The sequence below is a fragment of the Ctenocephalides felis genome, unplaced genomic scaffold (assembly GCF_003426905.1).
Source record: "Ctenocephalides felis isolate EL2017-DRISC unplaced genomic scaffold, ASM342690v1 CF-g0.4_SCAFFOLD_00845, whole genome shotgun sequence".
Taxonomy (NCBI): Eukaryota; Metazoa; Arthropoda; class Insecta; order Siphonaptera; family Pulicidae; genus Ctenocephalides; species Ctenocephalides felis.
In genome coordinates this window covers 14,405,032-14,426,268 of record NW_020536999.1, presented here as the reverse complement: position 1 = coordinate 14,426,268, position 21,237 = coordinate 14,405,032, and the positions used below count along the sequence as shown (strand labels likewise).

Here is a 21,237-nt window from a genome sequence, read left to right as displayed (position 1 = left end):
ATAGGTTAGTTATAACTAACCTACGGAAAGTTAACAATTTAACGTACAGCAAATATACAAAACCACTTTTTACATACATGAAATTTATGGAAAAAATCACCCCTTATGAAGAGGTGCTGGGACGCGAATAGCAAAAATAGCTGACCACTTCAATTAAACTATTTGGTTTCAAAACAACGCAACTTTGACCTAAAAATGATTCGGAGGATTGTCAAATTCTGACCACTCCACTTCTTCATTGTCATTATTTCCAGAATCTCTAGAAATAATTGGCAAAACCTTACGTCTTCTAGGATGAAAAAAAATTTCATCCACATACACTACCAAAATCAGTAATATCAAAATCACTTCCAATTTGTGATAAATTATTGGCGCAAACTTTACTATCGCTATCCGATGCTATTATTTCATTATTGCAAATAACAATGTAAACAAGAGTTGAACTATACAAATCTGACTAATAACTAAAATATTTGATAAAATATATATTGAACACCTTTTTATTGCTGTAAATTCTGCATATTTATCTACAAAACAAATTGCGAGTAGCTTGAATGAAAAGAAACTTGAAGAAAAAACATATTGTTTCTGATCCTTATTTTTATTCTAAAAGCCTTTCAATACGTAAATCAATTGAATCTAGAGAAATGTATCAGGTATTCTTTCAATATCATATGCAAACCGATCAGATAAAAGTATTTTGACTCGCTTTTCAAGTTAGTCTATTCAAAGCGTAATAATACCTTGCCCGCCGATAAGCAACAATCCTCGCAGAGCGTAATTTTACGGGGCCCGCCTATAGTGTGATAATAATAATTGAAATGATACATCAGCAATAATAATTATTGCTAATTTTATTAATTTTATATACACTTTTATATCACAACATTAACAATTATTTTTATTTACTTTACGATCAAAATTCGAAACTAATAACATACATATATTTCATAATTATACATAAATATCTTCATATTTTCACTAATCATAATTTATACAATTCGAAAAAAAATATCACATTCTTGAGTGACTAAAATAGATATCTTTCTATTGAAAAAACACAAAAATCATTATAAACAAATTTTAATCCTAATTTAAAAAAATATATTACATTCTATAAATAACTAAAATAATAAAATAAATGCCGAAATAACGAAGCGCGTAAGCGCTGCGTCGCAGTCTAATGTTAGCGGAACCCAAAGAAATGTAAACAAAATTTATACTTATTAAAAGTATCTGAAGTTTAGATGTGTAGTTTAAATTGTGCATATGTTTAATGATCATTATTGACCGCTATTTGGCATTTGTTTACTTGTTTTTACTCGATCTCCGAAATCGCTAGACCTGCCTCTTCAAAAATGATCAATTTTTTCTTTTGTCAATACAAGTAAAATGTTTTTTGAATTATTGAAATCGAACGCTCAGTTCTCTTAAAAACTCATTTACCATTTTTGGCATTTTTTGCCCCCGTATCTTCGAAACGACTGGACCTACCTTTTCCAAAAACTAATCAGCACGTCTACTCATTAATAGGAATAGAATGTTTTTTGAATCATTCAAACCGAACGACGAAAATTGGTATCTGAACACACACATACACACATACATCAATTTTTTCTAATGTATGCCAAAATGTTCAGAAACCTCTAAAACGTAAAGATATATAAAAATTTTCATCTTCAATTTTTTGCGATTACTATAACTAACCCTACGGAAAGTCAATTCTTGTTGATTAAGTTGATTTTACGAACCGAGAAGATCATGCAACTTGTCTTGAGGCAAAATACCACTTTCAACTAGCTACCAATTTTGGTTGGACATTAAATAGTAGAAAAAATTGAACTTTTTTTTTACATATTTTGATAAATCATTTACTAGACGAATGCGAGTCTGATGACGATTCCGAGGAAGAAATCGGCGATGATGCTTATGACTCTGACGATTTTCGGTCTTATGGCGAACTTAGATCCCATCATCACAAAAAAACGAAAGAAATTCCAAAATACTATCACGTTCCTGTATACGAGAAAGTCAAATTACCAATTCCTCATCCAGTTCCTGTACCTGTGCCAACTTACCTAAAAGTCCCTATTCCACAACCTTATCCCGTACACGTAAAAGTCGAACAACCCATTGAAGTACCATATTATAAGGTAAGAAATATCATAAAATACCATAAGTGATAAATTTAAATTTCTTTTACCAAGTTGATTGATTTCTTGTTAAATTTCAGGTGGTGCCAGAGATTATTGAGAAGAAGGTTCCGTACACGGTTGAAAAGAAGGAGCCATTCACCGTAGAAAAACACTATCCAGTCCATGTCGAGAAGAAACTAGAAATAAAGGTTCCCAAACCTTACCATGTGCCTTACACCATTTACAAGCATGTTTTAGTTCATCACAGCAAAAAAGGTGGCAAGAAATCTAAAAAGAGTATCTATTAAAATAGGTGAAAAAATACAAAAATTTGTTATTTAGTTTTAATTTAAGACGATGGAATTATGATCTTCCAAATATGTATACTGACGTTGGGTAGAAAGATGATGTCAGGATAATACATAAATAAAATTAAAATGAATTTTATTTATACATACTTGAAATATATCATTTTTTTACAGACTGGGGGGGTCGTAACATTTTTTATATATTATTTTTAAATATATTTTTTTCATTTTGTTTCAATCCAAATACAAAACTAGTAGGGCGCTTGGCATCGTGCCTTAAGGCAAATTGCTGGAACTTCCCGTACCGTAATGAAATATTCGTGAAATTTTAAACGTTTTCAAATATATTATTACAAATACTGTAACTTTCATTATTTTTGCTATCTTGTTATATCTGAGCAAATCAAATGTAAATCATAAATCAATTTATCTCCAGAACATTAACAATCGTCATGTCATTTCAAATTCAATTTAAAAAAAAATAGTTGCCTAATTTACACAAAATTGAATAAGTGCTCCCTTATAATCAACAGTCTAAACGCATTTGCAACTAATTCTGTGCGACATTTTCACTTATACTGTGCTTAGCTTGGCGGCATTTTCACATTTTTCAAAAGTTTTCACAAAATTGGAAAAGTGCTTTAGTTCAATACATAAACAGTCTAAACGCACTTGCGGAAACATTTGTACCAGAGTGGCGCTTAGACTGTGCTTAGCCTGGATATTTTTGTGAATTTTTTTTAATCCAAAATTACAAAAACATTTTATGGAAAATAAAAAAAGATATAATAATTTTTTATCCTCAAAAGCAATTGTTTTGTCAATACAAGCAGAAAGTTTTTTGAATCATTCAAATCAGATGCTTGGTTCACTCAAAAACTAATTTTTTTTGCATATTTAGCTCGGTATCTTCAAAACGGCTGGACCTGCCTTTGCCAAAATCTAATCACCACTTCTCCCCGTCATTTTGAATTGAATCATTTGTTCGTTTTTTAGATCATTTGGATTGGATGCACCGTTCTCTCAAAAACATCCATTTCTATTTTCTGCACTCTTTGCTCCATATCTCCGAAACGGCTGGACTTGCCTTTGCCAAAAACTAATCAGCACATCTCCCTATCAATAGGAATCGAATGTTTTTTGAACCATTCAAATCTGTTGATTTGTGCGCCCGAAAACGTGGACGAAAAATTGTATCCATACATGCACACATACACACACATACATCCATTTTTTCTGAGGTATGCCAAAATGTTCAGAAACCTTCAAAACGTCGACAAATGCAAAAAATTTCAATTTCGATTTTTGGACGATTACAATAACTTACCCTACGGGAGGTTAATAACTTTCTAAATAAAAAAAACAAAAATCATTATGAACAAAAATTAATTTTAATCTGAAACGTTGAATAACAAAATAAATATTTATCTATTTAAAAGAAAATACAAAAATTTATTTTAACTGCTATATTTAAAATGGGCCTTGTCCTCCAATTTCTTGCCTCTGGCATGAAAATTAATTTCTTTTCTCCGGTGGACATATCCACCGGGATTCTTGTTATTCTGTGATAAATAAAAATTAGTCGAATAAAATAAAAAATTATAATAAATAATAAGTTATCAAAAATAAATTATTATGTGTTGTTTATAAAATTAAAAGTAGTTTTGCTTTTAAAAATAAAAATTGTATCGAATACATTGCAGTCCTAATGGGTATTACTGTTGAAAGACTTTGCAGTAAAACCAAGCAAAATTTACTTTTGCGTCTTAAGGGACACAACTGGTCATATTTTTATTATACCTTTTTCTATATTTTTTTCTATATTTTCGGTTATACCTTTAAAAATAACATACTAAAATTTTAAATCGATATCTTAAATAGTTTTTGAGTCACAGCCATTTAAAGAGTATATATATAGTACATACATAGTATAACGATCATTCTTTAAACGCATTTTTTTCGAAACAGCATTTTCCGAATTTGCTGCAGCTATTACTCAAAAACAAATGATCCGATCACTATCAAATTTTTTTTACATGTTCTATATATAGTTCTCCGTAAAATAAACTATCGATTTTTTGATCGGATCAAAACTCGAATTTCGGCAGTCGAAAAACGACGAAGATTTTGGGGAAAATTCGACTTTTTTTTAAAAAAAACGCAGATATTTTGTCAATTTTTAATTTTTCTATCGTAGTTCATTTTACAGACAATTTTATCTAGTTTAACGAGAATTTTTTTTAAAATATTATTCACGTAGAAGGCCGGAATTACTGCAGCAGTGAAGGGCCTTTATTTGTCGCGCCGTTGGTGATCGACGATAACTTAAAAAATATTTAGTTTTTTTCTTCAAAAATTTTACTATGTATTCTTAAAACATGTATAAATATAATCCTAAAATTTTGAAATGATTGATAAAGTAATTTTTTTAATATAAATTCCCAAAAATCACCCTTTTTAGGCAGTTACACTAGTTGTGCCCTTTAAGTGACAAAAGTTATTTAAACTATGATTTTCGAATTTAATAAATTATCCATGATTAGAATGGTATCAACAAATAAAAGTATAGAAATTTTGTGATTCTTACTATTTACCTCGTAATAATAAGGAACATACTCTCCCAGCCAAACTTTCCTCACCGCACGGTAATTGCCGGAACAAAATACCATTATTGTTCCGAACAATTCTTCGGGAGGGAGATGTTTCTCATCTTTGTCTATATCTACGAAATGATTTGCTTTATTGATTATATTGTTTTCATTAAGTATTTCAATTTAAAAATAATTGCTCACCATCTGCAGGACGATTATCAATTTCCAAAACAAGACCATCATCCATCGATATTAAATTCTGGCTTGTGTCTTCCCTTGTTCGGGATTGTGATGAAAGCCTTAATTTTTAGAAAAAAATAAATTGCTCTAGTTAAATATACATACTAACATTTTATATACAAGCAATAAATTTTTTCAAGATCCATATTTAAAGAAGAAAAATTGTTGTCACCTAGTGCATATAATAGATAATTGTTTTTACAAACAAATTTTAATATTGTCTGTCTGTTCTTATTAACCTTCCGTAGGGTATGTTATAGTAATCGCAAAAAAAATCGAAAATAAAATTTTTTATATACCTTCACGTTTCAAAGGTTTCTGAACATTTTGGCATACCTTATAAAAAATTGATGTATGTGTGTGCGGATACAAATTTTCGTTGACGATTTTGGGAACAAAGATCAACCGATTTCAATAATTCAAAAAACATTCGATAAGGAGACGTACTGATTAGTTTTTGGCAAAGGCAGGCCTAGCCGTTCCGAAGATACGAGACAAAAAGTGCCAAAAACGATAACTCAGTTTTTAAGAGAACGGAGCGTCCGATTTCAATAATTCAAAAAATATTTTACTTGTATTGACACGATGAAAAACTGATTAAATCTTTGGAAAGGCAGGTCTAGCGGTTTCGGAGATCTAGTAAAAATAATGAAAAAAATGCCATTTACAGTCAACAATAATCATTACATTTATGCACATCAAATTATCAGGCATTTTATGGAGATTTTTATAATGTGTAATAATTTTTATTACATTTCTATGGGTTCCGTAACGTTGTTTATCCGTTAAATGGCGACGCGGCGCTTACGCGCTTCGATATTTTGTCTATGCTGCTAAACCAGTGCGATTGCTTTAAAAAAAAGTTCCAAAATATTTCAAAATAAAAAAAAATAGATCTATAAATTTAAAACTTCTCAAAAATCTAATTTTTTCAAAGTTTAAAAAAAAATCTTTTTTGAAAAAATTATTTTTTTGGGTACGGGAAGTTCCAGCAATTTGCCTTAACGCACGATGCTATATACAACTTGTTAGAGTTTTGCTTATTAGCTTCCCGTAGCAAGTGGGGGTATTCTAGTGTAGAGCAATGAATTTTAGGTCATGTTTAAAGTATCGTAAAACAAAAGTAATGAATGTTTTTACTATTCATTTTTTACCACTTGTTTATCAATATTATTGAAATTAAATACAAAAATTAAAAAACAAAAAATTGAAAATTGAAGAAACTGGCAGCTGATGAAGTAGGGGGTCTCAAAAATTTTGCACCTCCGTCTTGACATGATTTCGACCCTCCTAGCCATCCGAAATAAAATAAATAAAAAGATTATTAATCTACAATGATGTCGCAATCGCCCGAACTAGCGATGATAATTTTTTTTTTACAAATTGGCGACTGTTTGAAAAAAAGTGTCTTGTTTACTGTTTTTTTGAGTTTCTCGAATTTTTTAAATATAGTGAAAATTGGAATTTGGGGATGATGCTAGTTCGGGCTACAGATAGGTCTATAAACAAGACTCTCTAAACATTTCAAGTGAATCGGTTGAGTAGAACTCGAGAAATCGTGTCAACAGTACTGAAAAAGTCTGTTCTGAGAAAAACGCATTTAAAGTTTTTTGCTGTCAAAGTCATAAAATGATATGTTATACTTCTTTTATTTGATTTTTCATTCCTGCTTCATGCATCGGACCTTCTTCTACTTCAAAAAAAAACTATTTTCTGCATTTCTCTATTCAAATCGAGCAGTTCTAGCCTCCTTTGAAACGTTGGATGTACGTATTTCAGATCGTTCAATTCGGGCCTTGTCTCGTCTTACAGCATATGAATGAGTTTCTCACCCAATTTGCATTACCATAAGGGTCATCATTTTTAAAATCGGAAAGGAACCTTCATTGAATATGCAAACAGCAATAAATGTTGCTTTTCAAATACCCGAGATCGGGAATTAATATGTTTCGGCGCGAAAATCCAAATTATTGTTCTGAGTTTCTGAACCTAAACATCGAATTAATAATTCATCTGACGATAAACTGTCATAAATTGGTCTAATGACTTCATAATGCCTTTTGTCTGATTAGACTCCAAACCAGATTGGAGACCGGCCTATATCTCTAAAAATAATACAAATTTTCAAAAACCTTCTCGTACCCATATTCTTAGATAGTTAACTTTGAAAATATGAAACAAAAAAAAAAATATTTTTAGAGATATAGATATAGAGATTTTTTTTTGAGTTTCTATACTAGAACACCCCCTTAAAATAACGGCAAAAAACTTTTGGTATTTCTTAGAAAAAAATGTGCGTGTGCGTGTGTGTGCATACGGGCGGATACAAATTTTCGTCGACGATTTTGAGAGCACGAATCAATTTGAATGATTCAAATTTATTTTCTTGCATTAACGAAATGAACAATTGTTGAAATTTTTATAAAGGCAGATTCAACGATTTCGGAGATTTTGGCATACCTTAATATTTTGGATCATTCATTATTTACATACCTGGTGACTGGGTGTTCAATTATAAGGGTCTCCTGGCTCTCGCCTGAACTTGGATCTTTTTCCCTAAAAATTAAATAGATAGACATTTTCATAATTTTCACTACCAAAAACAAGCTTAAAATAACGGCAAAAAAACATTTGGCATTCCTTAGAAAAATGTACGTATGCGTGTGTGTGCATACGTGCGGGTACAAATTTTCGTGGACGATTTTGAGAGCACGGATCAATTTGAATGATTCAAATTTATTTTCTTGCATTAACGAAATGAATAACCGTTGAAATTTTTATAAAGGCAGATTTAACTATTTCGGAGATTTTAGCATACCTTAGTTTTTTGGATCATTCATTATTTACATACCTGGTGACTGGGTGTTCAATTATAATAGTATCCAGGCTGTCGCCTGAACTTTGATCTTTTTTCCTAAAAAATAAATAAATAGACATTTTCATAATTTTCACTACCAAAAACAAGCATAAGAGAGCGTTGTCATGACAACGTTATTTTATGAGCTATGTTACGGCAAAATTGCCCCACAAATTATCACATAATTTAATAATAAGTACAAATTATATTAGTATCTAAGTAAGTAATTATAACGTATAGTAATGATAATAATTTTCAGATTTTCAAGAATCCTTTGAAATGAAGAAAAGACACAACTAGAGTAGAAGCACTTAGGACAAGTAAATATTTACGAAATGAGTTAAATATTGACAACTTGGAAGAAAAAGGTAACTAAAAGTGTTAATATTTTTTTTGACATACCCATATAAAGTTTCTTTGTCAAATGTGACAATCAACGACTTGTAGTCGGTTGTTCTGAAACTAACAATTCCATCAATTAAATACTTTAAAAAGAGTCTTCAAGATCGGCACCGATTCTACCGCATAACAGAAAAATGTTATGGAAAGGCCATGTTACGGTCCAAGTTCCATACATTATACTACTGAATCATACTGAATACTGCCAAAATGTCATGTATTTGCTGTGCATTCAGGCGTTTTACACATAAACTGCAACGTCACTTGTATGTTATGAAGGTGGGTTAGAAACACCATGTTATGTAAGATAGTTTTTTTGATATTTATGCGGTTTCTACGTAAGGTTTTTTTATTGACAACCAGGGAAATACGCCTGACTGCACTGCAACCACATGGCTTTTGCAATGTTTAGTACGAATTTGTATGGAAAGTTCTTCATAACATAGCCTTGCCATAACATTTGTCTGTTATGCAGCAGATTCGGTCCCACATTATAGTATATATAACATTAAATTTTTTATACATATCTTGTGACCGGGTGTTCAATAATGATGGTGTCCTGGCTTTCGTTCGAATTTGTCAGACTGGATGAAAGTTGCTCCGATTCTGATATTCTTTGAATTATACACATTTACAAATTTTATTCATAATTCTTGATTTTTTTTATATTTATAGTGCAAGTTCCATACATTATGCTACTGAATCATACTGAATACTGCCAAAATGTCATGTATTTGCTGTGCATTCAGGCGTTTTACACATAAACTGCAACGTCACTCGTATGTTATAAAGGTGGGTCAGAAGCACCCTGTTATGTAAGATAGTTTTTTTGATATTTGTGCGGTAGGTTTTCTATCTGAGAAATACGCCTGACTGCACGGCAACCACATGGCTTTGTCAATATTTTGAACGAATTTGTATGAAAAGTTCTTCATAACATAGCCTTGCCCATAACATCTGTCTGTTATGCGGCAGAATCAGTCCCATAATATAGTATAAATAAAATTCAAATTTTATTTTGAAATTGCAACTTAGCAACTATTTTTTACATACCTTGTGACCGGGTGTTCAATAATGATGGTGTCCTGGCTTTCGTTTGAATTTGTCAGACTGGATGAAAGTTGCTCTGATTCTGATATTCTTTGAATTATACAATATACTATTTTATTCATAGTTCTTGATTTTTTTATATTTCTAGTCCAAGTATCATACATTATGGTACTGAATCATACTGAATACTGTCAAAATGTCATGTATTTGCTGTGCATTCAGGCGTTTTACACATAAACTGCAACGTCACTCGTATGTTATGAAGGTGGGTCAGAAACACCCTGTTATGTAAGATAGTTTTTTTTGATATTTGTGCGGTTTCTACATTAGGTTTTCTATTTGACAACCTGAGAAATACGCCTGACTGCACTGCAACCCCATGGCTTTGGCAATGTTTAGTACGAATTTGTTTGGAAAGTTCTTCATAACTTTGCCCATAACACTTGTCTGTTATGCGGCAGAATCGGTTTTATATAGTATATATAAATTTAAAATTTTATTTTCAAATTGCAACTTATTAGCAACTATTTTTTACATACCTTGTGACCGGGTGTTCAATAATGATGGTGTCCTGGCTTTCGTTCGAAGTTGTCAGACTGGATGAAAGTTGATCTGATTCTGATATTCTTTGAATTATACAATTTACAATTTTATTCATAATTTTTGATTTTTTTATATTTTTAGTCCAAGTTCCATACATTATGCTACTGAATCATACTGAATACTGTCAAAAAGTCATGTACTTGCTGTACATTCAGGCGTTTTACACATAAACTGCAACGTCGCTCGTATGTTATGAAGCTGGGTCAGAAACACCCTGTTATGTAAGATAGTTTTTTTTATATTTGTGCGGTAGGTTTTCTATCTGACAACCTGAGAAATACGCCTGACTGTACGGCAACTCCATAGCTTTGTCAATATTTAGTACGAATTTGTTTGAAAAGTTCTTTATAACATAGCCTTGCCCATAACATCTGTCTGTTATGCAGCAGAATCAGTCCCATAATATAGTATAAATAAAATTCAAATTTTATTTTGAAATTGCAACTTAGCAACTATTTTTTACATACCTTGTGACCGGGTGTTCCATAATGTTGACGTCCTGGCTTTCGTTCAAATTTGTCAGACTGGATGAAAGTCGCTCCGATTCTGATATTCTTTAAATTATACAATATACAATTTTATTCATAATTCTTGATTTTTTTATATTTCTAATAATACATACCCCCACATTATTTCCTCTTCGGGTCCACCCATCGACTCTCGAAACAATCGTCTATTGACATAATTAACAAAGAAATATTATTGATATAGAAAAGTATTTCTAAGGCATTTTAAAAAGTATATTCAATCTTTTATTCTAAATTTTAGATTTATTAACTTCCCGTAGGGTAAGTTATAGTAATCGCAAAAAAATCGAAAATGAAAATTTTTATATATCTTTACGTTTCAGAGGTTTCTGAACATTTTGGCATACCTTAGAAAAAATGGATGTATGTGTGTGTGTGTGTGTGTGTGTGTATGTATGTATGTATGTATGTATGTATGTATGTACGTGTGTGTATGTATGTGCGGATACAAATTTTCGTCGACGATTTCGGGAACACGGATCAACCGATTTGAATAATTCAAAAAACATTCGATTCGTATTGATAAGGAGACGTGCTGATTAGTTTTTGGCGAAGGCAGGTCTAGCCGTTCCAAAGATACGGGGCAAAAAGTGCCGAAAACGGTAACTCAGTTTTTAAGAGAACGGAGCGTCCGATTTAAATAATTCAAAAAACATTTTACTTGTATTGACAAGATGAAGAATTGATCAAATTTTCATGAAGGCAGGTCTAACGGTTTCGGAGATCAAATGAAAAAGTAAAAAAAAATGCCATTTGGCGGTCAAAAATGATCATTAGACATATGCACATCAAATTATCAGATATTTTATAGAGATTTTAACAATAAGTATGAATTTGGTTTACAGTTCTATGGGTTCCGTACCAATGTTTACGCGTTAGGCGGCGACGCGGCGATTACGCGCTTTGATATTTCGTCTTTATGCAGTTAAAGCAGTACGATTGCTTTGAAAAAAAGTTTAGATCTTCCAAAATATGTCACAATAAAGAAAATATTTTTTTTTCAAAAAAAAAAAAATTAAAATTTTATTTTCAAAAAAAATTTTTTTTTTCGAAAAAAAATTTTTTTTCAAAAAAAAGTAATTTTTTGTCCAATTTATAGTTTCTCAAAAATCTTATTTTTTTAGAGTAATTTTTTTTCAAAATTGTTAATCGTTTTTTAAAAAAAAATAATTTTTGGATACGGGAAGTTTCAGCAATTTGCCTTAAGGCACGATGCCTTAATTGCCTTAAGACAGAATTCCACTTACAGCTAGTTTGTATATTTAATGATTAATACAAACCTTGGCGTTGATCGCTTTTCAGCTATTTCCATTGCGCGATTTTCTTCTGTTTTACGAGAAATTCGCCCACTGAAAATATCAACAATGTATAATTGATATAGAAAGGCATTTTAAAAAGTATATTCAATCTTTTATTCTAAATTTTAGATTTATTTGTATTTTTTAGTGATTAATACAAACCTTGGCGTTGATCGCTTTTCAGCTATTTCCATTGCGCGATTTTCTTCTGTTTTACGAGAAATTCGCCCACTGAAAATATTAACAATGTGTAATTGATATATAAAGGCATTTTGAAAAGTATATTTAATCTTTTATTCTAAATTTTAGATTTATTTGCATTTTTTAATGATTAATACAAACCTTGGTCCTGATCGCTTTTCAGCTATTTCCATTGCGCGATTTTCTTCTGTTTTACGAGAAATTCGCCCACTGAAAATATTAACAATGTATAATTGATATATAAAGGCATTTTGAAAAGTATATTTAATATTTTATTCTAAATTTTAGATTTATTTGTATTTTTTAATGATTAATACAAACCTTGGCCTTGGTCGCTTTTCAGCTATTTCCATTGCGCGATTTTCTTTTGTTTTACGAGAAATTTGCCCACTGAAAATATTAACAATATATAATTGATATAGAAATCCCAATCCTCTTATCCCAATGATTGGGATAAGAGGTGATTATATTTTAGCAAAGGCAGGTCCAGCCATTTCAAAGATTCAGAGCTAAATGTGCAAAAGATGACAGTTTTTGAGAGAACTAAGCGTCCGATTTTAATTACTTATTCAAAGAACTTTTTGCTTGTTTTAACAAAATAATTGCTTTCGGAAGAATTTTTTTGTTTCTAATTTTTTGTTAAAAAAAAATTTGTTTTTGTATATCGAAAATAATTCAGATTTTAATTTTAATTCTGTTCTAATATACCAAACAAATAATTTCAACTTTGCAATTTAGTTTATATAATTCTTATAAATATTAGACCATGTTACAATATTTATAAAAATCTATTTGAAAATCTATTTAATATTTCTCGATCATTTCGTTACGGTACGAGAAGTTCCAGCAATTTGCCTTAAGACACGAAGCCATACACCACTAGTTTGAAGTATATTAGAGAGCTTTAGAACTTTAGCCAGAATTAAAATTCAAATCCGAATTATTTTGGATATTCAAGAAAAAATATTATGTGAAGATAAGAAAAAAAAAATTGAAAAAAAGTTTTTTTTTCAAAAGCAATCGTTTCATCAACACAAGCAAAAAGTTTTTTGAATCATTCAAATCGGATGCATAGTTCTTTTAAAAACTGCCATTCTTTGCACATTTTGCTCGGTATCTCCGAAACGGCTGGACCTGCCTTTGACAAAAACTAGTCATCTCTTCTCCCAATCATTACAAATTGAATGTTTTTTGGATCATTCATTATTTACATACCTCGTGACTGGGTCTTCAATTATAATGGGCTCCTGTCTGTCGTTTGAACTTGGATCTTTTTCCCTAAAAAATAAATTTTAATTAATATTACACAATTCTCAAATAAACGAAGAAAATTTATTACAAAGTTGTTTCCGAAAAATAAAAGGTTTTAGATTTGTTAAAAGTTTCATTTGTTGAATAGAATCGAAAATAATATTGAAGTAAAACTTCTTTAGGCGCGACTAGAGTGTAAATCCGTACAAATGCAACAGAAGTGCGTTACGGCAGATAAGGGTTGTCATTCGCTCTCGATGATATCATTTCTATACGGGTCGATTGTGATTAGTCGTCGTGTATGTGAATAGAGATCTGTCGTTGTATGCGTACCGGCATCAACGTTGTATGCGTACCGATATCAACAAGGAAATCGGCATAGACAAATAAACATTTTAAAGTTACATCGTAGTACAAATATTGATTTAATGAAAAATGCCTGAGTGAGAAGAATATTTTACCCTGTTCGTTAAAAATAATAAAATAAATTAAACTCTTGTGCCGTGTACTAAACGTAACTTTATTGGTTAGACATGTTTTCTATATTATTCGTAGTTTCTATAAATCTTTGAAGTTATTAAAATGGAAAATATTTTTTACACAAGACAGATATTACAGCTGTTCAAAGAATGAGATTATATCGCCAGCGAAAAAGTAAAAAAAATACAAGCAGTCAATGAATGTATGTTAATTTTAATTACGTGAAGTTCTTCAAACACAATTGCATGTTGAGTTAAATTGTGAAAACAATATTTCTTTTGGCGTCTTAACATAATCCGATGTGTGAACGATTATTATAGAATTTATTAATCAGCAATTACTTCATTTCTCTAATGAAGGTTCGAATCCTAAATGCTAATTACAATGACAAACCGATCATATCATATTAGAAGTATGACTTTAATTACATTATTGTTTTTAAATATTATACATATTTTTAATGCTATTATAAATATATAATTTATAATTTATCATTATATAAATGTGTATAATGGTTGACACTAATATAAATGTGTGCATCACGAGTGTTACCATATTACTTATAAACATTGTTAAAAATTGTTATATGTTGTATTAAATGTCATCTTGTACAGTAGCAAATAAGTTTTACTTCAATCGTTTGTGAACCATACGCACACTCTTTTTTGTTTAGGATTCTCTCTTAGGAATGGTATCGATCCATCCGCTTTTTGTCAAGAAATTTGCCATAAATGAAAGGTATATGATAAAGGAAAATTAAACGAACTAAAAGGTTCGAATGAAAAAATAAACGATTATGGTATAAAACTGATGTGAAAGGAATGGAGAATTGAAATCAAAACATTGCGAGATATATTAATATATTATACATTATCTGTAAGTAATTTTTTTTAATTAAATTTTTATACATACGTAGATTTAGCTCCTTCTTCGATGTTTGGTTCTTCGCGCCAATAATGCGAATGAAGCCTTCGAGACACTCCTTCTAATGGTGTTCCTACAAAAAGTGTTCTTGTCGCCCTTGAACTAAAATTGTTTAATTGTTATATTAAAGGAAAAAGTATGTATGTGTCGAGTCATCATTTACACAATTAAAATGTGCAATTTTTTAACTATTGTCAGGCACAGCTTTGCTATAAAATTTTATTTTTATAATAAACAATTAATCTGAAAATTAAATTTTGAGTAGGACATAGATTGAGAATGAATTAGATGTTAAATAAATATACATATATATATAAATATATATATATACTAGGTGGCCCGACATACGTTGTCCTGTAATATATATATATATATATATATATATATATATATATATATATATATTCAATAGATAAGTCCTGGATTTTTTCAATATATTGATTGTTTCTTTTCCGAACAGTAAATCCAATAATAAAAAACAATTTGTTTTTAAAGATGTTTAATAACGACGTTTCGGAACTAGATACGTTCCATCATCAGTAATTTATATATCCATATCACTAATATTTTTTGTTAAAAACACTCGATTTTTTCGAGGATATTTGTAATGTTGCGACTTCACAAGACTTAAGTTACTTCAGTGTGTTAAAGTCTTGTGAAGTCGCAACATTAAAAATATCCTCGAAAAAATCGAGTGTTTTTAATTAGTGATATGAACAGGGCCGGATTTAGAAATTTGGCGCCCTGGGGCACTGACAAAAATGCCGCCCCTTCCCTAAATTTTTACTTAAATCAGTTTATATATATATCATTTTTCTAGAATTAAAATAACTATTTGATTGCAGAACATTTATTACGCATTACATAGTGTAAATAGTGGTGCTTGGCATCGTGCCTCAAGATAAATTGCTGAAACCGTACCAAAAATTAATATTTAAAAAAAAATTAAAGCGATCGGCCTGGCTTAGCAGTAAAATAAAGAAGCGCGTAAGCGCCGCCTCGCAGAATAACAGATAAATAATTTTACAGAACCCATAGAAATGTAACCAAAATTTATATTATTGAAATATCTGATAATTTGATGTGCATATGGTTAATGATCATTTTTGACCGCCAAATGTTTCTCTTTCAAATTTTTTTATTGGATCACCGAAACCGCTAGACCTGCCTCCCACAAATTTAATCAGTTCTCCATTTTGTCTCCATATATGTAAATTTCTTTGAATGATATTGGACGTTTCATTTCTCAAGAAATGAATTATTATTTTTGGCATTTTGGCCCGTATTTCCGAAACAGTTGGACCCGTCTTGGCCAATAACTAATCAGCACGTCTCGCTATCAATAGAAATCAAATTATTCAAATAAAATTTAATTTTAATAAGTTTAATAAATGAAACTTAATAATTTTCAAAAAATTTCGAAATATAAAAAAAAAGTTTTTTTAAAGTCAATGTTTATCATTTTCAAAAAATTTTAAAGCTTTTTATAACATGTAAATTGTCGTAAGGCACAATACCATGCGTCACTAATTTAATTTTTTTCTGCGCCATGAGCTTGGAAGTGCACAAATTTGTCATATTAAGATGGCTCGAGATCTGAAGAACATATTTTTCTTAAACTTTCAACTCACTTACGAATCTTTATATTAGCAAAATTGCTAAATTTTGCTAATAAATTTGTATAATTTTTTGTTAATTATATTTCTTGAAATTAAAAATGTTATTAAAAAAATGAGTTAATTATATGGTAAAGAATTTTCTTCTCACTATCTAAATTTTGCCGCCCCCAAAAATTTGCCGCCCTGGGCAGTGGCCCCGACTGCCCCTACTGTAAATCCAGCACTGGATATGAATATATAAATTATTACAGAATAAACCTGATGATGGAACGTATCTAGTTCCGAAACGTCGTTATTAAACATCTTCAAAAAACAAATTGTTTTTTATTATTGGATTTACTGTTCGGAAAAGAAACAATCAATATATATATATATATATATATATATATATATATATATATATATATAGGCACATATAATTTGCGGATACTAGAAATCAAAATAAGATTCTTTGCTGAAGAAACCATACCTCTAAAATGAATTCTGATGTCCCGTGCATTGACCCAAAGATAGGGACTAAATTTTGAAAAATTCCGTTTTAATCCATTTAAAGTGCTCCAATCGCGTCCAAATGTATGACAAACCCCAACTAACTTTGGAAGGCCGATCCACCTATCATCAGATGAATTAATATCTGAAAAAAATGTTTAAAAAAAAAAACATTTTTTGCTGAGTAAAATACCAAAAACGATGATTTTTTGCAATATTTGTATGGAAGACTTCTAAGGGGAGGTCCCAGGGGGTGAACCATGGGCATGGGTAGATCGGCCTTCCAAAGTTACTGGGGGTCGGTCATACATTTGAACATTATTGAGGCGCTTTAAATGAGCCAAAAACAGGATTTTTTACAATTTGACCCAATCTTTGACCCAATGCACGGGACATCAGAATTTATTTTAGAAATATGGTTTCTTCGGCAAAGTATCTTATTTTGATCCCTAGTATACGAATATCATATGTGCCTATGTGACTTTTTTTACCCATACAAATCGACCCGCCCTAATATATATACATACCTTCCTGCCGATTGTTGAATTTCTTCAGCTACCGGAACTATTTCTCCTTCAGCATTTAGACTTTCATTGTTACCCATTTTAATCCTGAAAGTAGCGATATACTCTGAAAGCAATATTTGATATAGCAATTTATTAAATATTAAACTAGTGGTGCATGGCATCGTGCCTTAAGGAAAGTTGTTGGAGCTTCCAATAACTTCTCATATAAATGTAAACAAAAATTGTAATAATTATTAAAATCTATATAATGTCTGATGATTTGATGTACATATGTCTAATGATCATTTTTCACCGTCAAATAGATTTTTAACTTTCCGTAGGGTAGTTATAGTAATGGGCCGAAAATCGAAAATGAAAATTTTTGGATTTCTCCACTTTTTGAAGGTTTCTGAACATTTTGGCATACCTCAGAAAAAATGGATGTGTGTGTGTGTGTGTTTTGTATGTGCGCATTTTTTCGTCCACGTTTTCAGGCGCACGGATCAACCGATTTGAATGGTTTAAAAAAACAGTCGATCCCTATTGATAGGGAGATGTGGTGATTAGTTTTTGGCAAAGACAGGTTCCGCTATTTCGAAGATACAGAGCTAAATTTGCACAAAATGGCAGTTTTTGAGTGAACTAAGCGTCCGATTTGAATGATCTAAAAAACTTTTTGCTTGTATTGACAAAACAATTGCTTCTGAGGATAAAAAATTATTACTTTTTTTTATTTTCCATAAAATATTTTTGTAATTTTGGATTAAAAATTCAAAAAATTACCCAGGCTAAGCACAGTCTAAGCGCTACCCTGGTGCAAATGTTTACACAAGTGCGTTTAGACTGTTTATGTAATGGAGCGCTTTTCCAATTTTGTGAAATCTATTGAAAAATGTGAAAATGCCGCCAAGCTAAGCACAGTATAAATGAAAATGTCGCACAGAATTATTAGCAAATGTTTTGTGAAAACTGTGACTATACGGGAGCACTTTTTCAATTTTGTGTAAATTAGGCAACTATTTTTTTGAAATTGAATTCGAAATGAAATGACGATTGTAAATATTCTGGAGATAAATTGATTTATTTATGATTTACATTTGATTTGCTCAGATATAACAAGATAGCAAAAATAATGACAGTTACATTATTTGTAATAATATATTTGAAAACGTTTAAAATTTCTCGAATATTTCATTACGGTACGGAAAGTTCCAGGAATTTGTTTTTAGGCACGATTCCATACACCTCTAGTTTAAAGATTAATTTGTGCCGAGAACTCTAAATTCGAGTGCAATTGTATCCAGTAAAATTAGCGCTTATGTAAAAACACCGAAAATACCGGATTTTTAAGATAAATACCGGTATGAATACCTCCGAAAATTTGGGCGGTATACCAGTATTGCATTACCTATACAGATTCTGTATACGATTTTAGAGAATTTGAAGAGAGAAAATTGTATGTAATTACAATTTGTTGTAGGAGAATTTAAAAACCGAAACCAAATATTTTCAATAACGTTTGATGCAAATATCAGCCCTATATCTATCTCTGTACCTCTGGCAACAAGAGCATTTGCTGCTGCTTATTTGTTTTTGGTAAAGATCGGCTGTGCCGTTTCTTTGTGACTCTTAAAAATATTACGGTCATACAAGCCGTTCAACTTCGAAAATTCATTAAAAGTTGAAAAAATGAGCGGCGTAGTCTTACGATCGTTCCATTATCCGAAATGCGATTAAACTATAAAATTTATTGATGTTGGGAATAGTGGAACACGTTTTTAGGACATGAACGGACGTGTTTGTGCACTAAAATTAATAGAATTATAGATATTATAATACTGTTCGAAAGATATCAATTGGAAATCGCAATGTTTACTTGTTGGCGAAAGCGGAAACTTTATTTTGGAAATGAACAGTTAAAATCTCGATTCTTATTCAATATGTCCTGACTTTCCTGAAGGCAAAATGCCACTAACAGCAAATTTACGTAAAGTTTTATTAACTTCCCGTAGGGCAAGTTATAGTAATCGCAAAAATATCGAAAATGGAAATTTTTGCATTTCTCGACGTTTCAAAGGTTTCTGAATATTTTGGCATACCTTAGAAAAAATGGATGTATGTGTGTATGTGTGTGTGTGTGTGCGTGTGTGTATGTATGTGCGGATACAAATTTTCGTCGACGATTTCGGGAACACCGATCAACCGATTTGAATAATTCGAAAAACATTCGATTCGTATTGATAAGGAGACGTGCTGATTAGTTTTTGGCGAAGTCAGGTCTAGCCGTTCCGAAGATACGGGGCAAAAAGTGCCGAAAACGGTAACTCAGTTTTTAAGAGAACGGAAAGTCCGATTTTAATAATTCAAAAAACATTTTACTTATATTGACAAGGTGAAGAACCGATCAAATTGTCATAAAGGCAGGTCTAGCGGTTTCGGAGATCTAATGAAAAAAGTTAAAAAAAATGCCATTTGACGGTCAAAAATGATCATTAGACATATGCACATCAAATTACGAGATATTTTATAGAGATTTTAACAATAAGTATAATTTTGGTTTACATTCCTATGGGTTCCGTACCAATGTTTACGCGTTAGACATCGACGCGGCGCTTACGCGGTTTGATATTTCGTCTTTATGCAGTTAAAGCAGTACGATTGCTTTGAAAAAAAGTTTAGATCTTTCAAAATATGTCAGAATAAAGAAAACATTTTTTTTTTCACAAAAAAAAAATTTAAAAAAAAATTTTTTTTTAAAAAGTAATTTTTTGTCTAATTGTTTGTCAAAAATCTTATTTTTTCGAAGTAATTTTTTTTCAAAAATGTTAATCGTTTTTTAAAAAAATAATAATTTTTGGTACGGGAAGTTCCAGCAATTTGCCCTAAGGCACGATGCCTTAATTGCCTTAAGACAGAATTCCACTTACAGCTAGTTACATTTTTCATCAAATATTTACCTTGTCGTAAGCAATTGTCGATCTACTCTGTTAAGCGTGTGTGCTTGTGCGGGCGAGTGCCAAAACAAAATAATGATAAAAATTGTAGCGAATCCTTGCAGTAACCGCTTTTGATTGTAAATGGGGAAGGGATTGTAAATTTGCGTGTGGAAGGGGTGCAGAGGGCGCAGTCTAAATTTTGCGTTGGTTATTTGCAAGAACGCACATGCACACATATCCCTCCGTCGGTCGGCGTGGTCTGGCCAGACTTTTTTCGACTTCAATTAAAAAAAAAATACTTCTAGTAATCCTATCGACTTGAAATTTCTTGACTTCTCCTAAAAATTCATTAGCTGTCGATCAATGAAAAAATCAGGACGAAAAAATGTACAGAAGGATAATTATAAGGATATTAACTTTTTTATACTTCGAACGGTCGGAAAGGTCTGTCCAGACCACCCATACATTTTGTATGAAATATACGCTTTTTGATATATGTAAACCAGTATTTTGTCTTTTTTCATGGTATTTTCTATTCAAACTGCGTTGTTTATATTCTTTGCTAAGTGTTCTAACATGAATGTTAGTATTTTCATGACGAGAGTTCCTTGAAAACCTACCAAACTTATTGGTAATCGCAAACACTGAAAATCGGATGAGTAATGCACACATTCATTTCAAAGGCGCCGAAAAAGAATGAATATTGTTTTTCATTGATTTAAAAGAGAAAAATTAACAAAAAAGCAACGCAAGATATTTCTTGATTTTTTTATATAATCGTTAATACATAAGACACCAAAAACTCATTTATCCCATATAAATG

General features: G+C 30.9%; 1 protein-coding gene across 1 annotated transcript; it reads right to left on the bottom strand.

Moving 5' to 3' along the window:
• Positions 1-3,900: 3,900 nt before the first annotated feature.
• On the bottom strand, positions 3,901-20,522 carry LOC113378431. Its single transcript, XM_026618965.1, has 17 exons — positions 20,436-20,522; positions 17,500-17,583; positions 14,853-14,966; positions 13,425-13,487; positions 12,531-12,599; positions 12,351-12,419; positions 12,171-12,239; positions 11,991-12,059; positions 10,806-10,856; positions 10,651-10,737; positions 9,058-9,144; positions 8,534-8,593; positions 8,126-8,188; positions 7,768-7,830; positions 5,236-5,333; positions 5,038-5,165; positions 3,901-4,005 (listed from the first exon to the last, which is right to left on the bottom strand). The coding sequence occupies exons 2-17, from the start codon at positions 17,574-17,576 to the stop codon at positions 3,901-3,903; spliced, it is 1,272 nt and encodes a 423-aa protein (XP_026474750.1). The 5' UTR covers positions 17,577-17,583; positions 20,436-20,522.
• Between the last annotated feature and the right edge of the window lie 715 nt (positions 20,523-21,237).

Coding starts and splice junctions, on each gene's coding strand:
- LOC113378431 (XM_026618965.1), bottom strand. CDS start 17,576: ATGGGTAACAATGAAAGTCTAAATGCTGAAGGAGAAATAGTTCCGGTA. Junction 12,420..12,530: donor GAAAAGCGACCAAGGCCAAG/GTTTGTATTAAT, acceptor TAATATTTTCAG/TGGGCGAATTTCTCGTAAAA. Junction 8,594..9,057: donor ATTGAACACCCGGTCACAAG/ATATGTATAAAA, acceptor TGGAATTGTTAG/TTTCAGAACAACCGACTACA.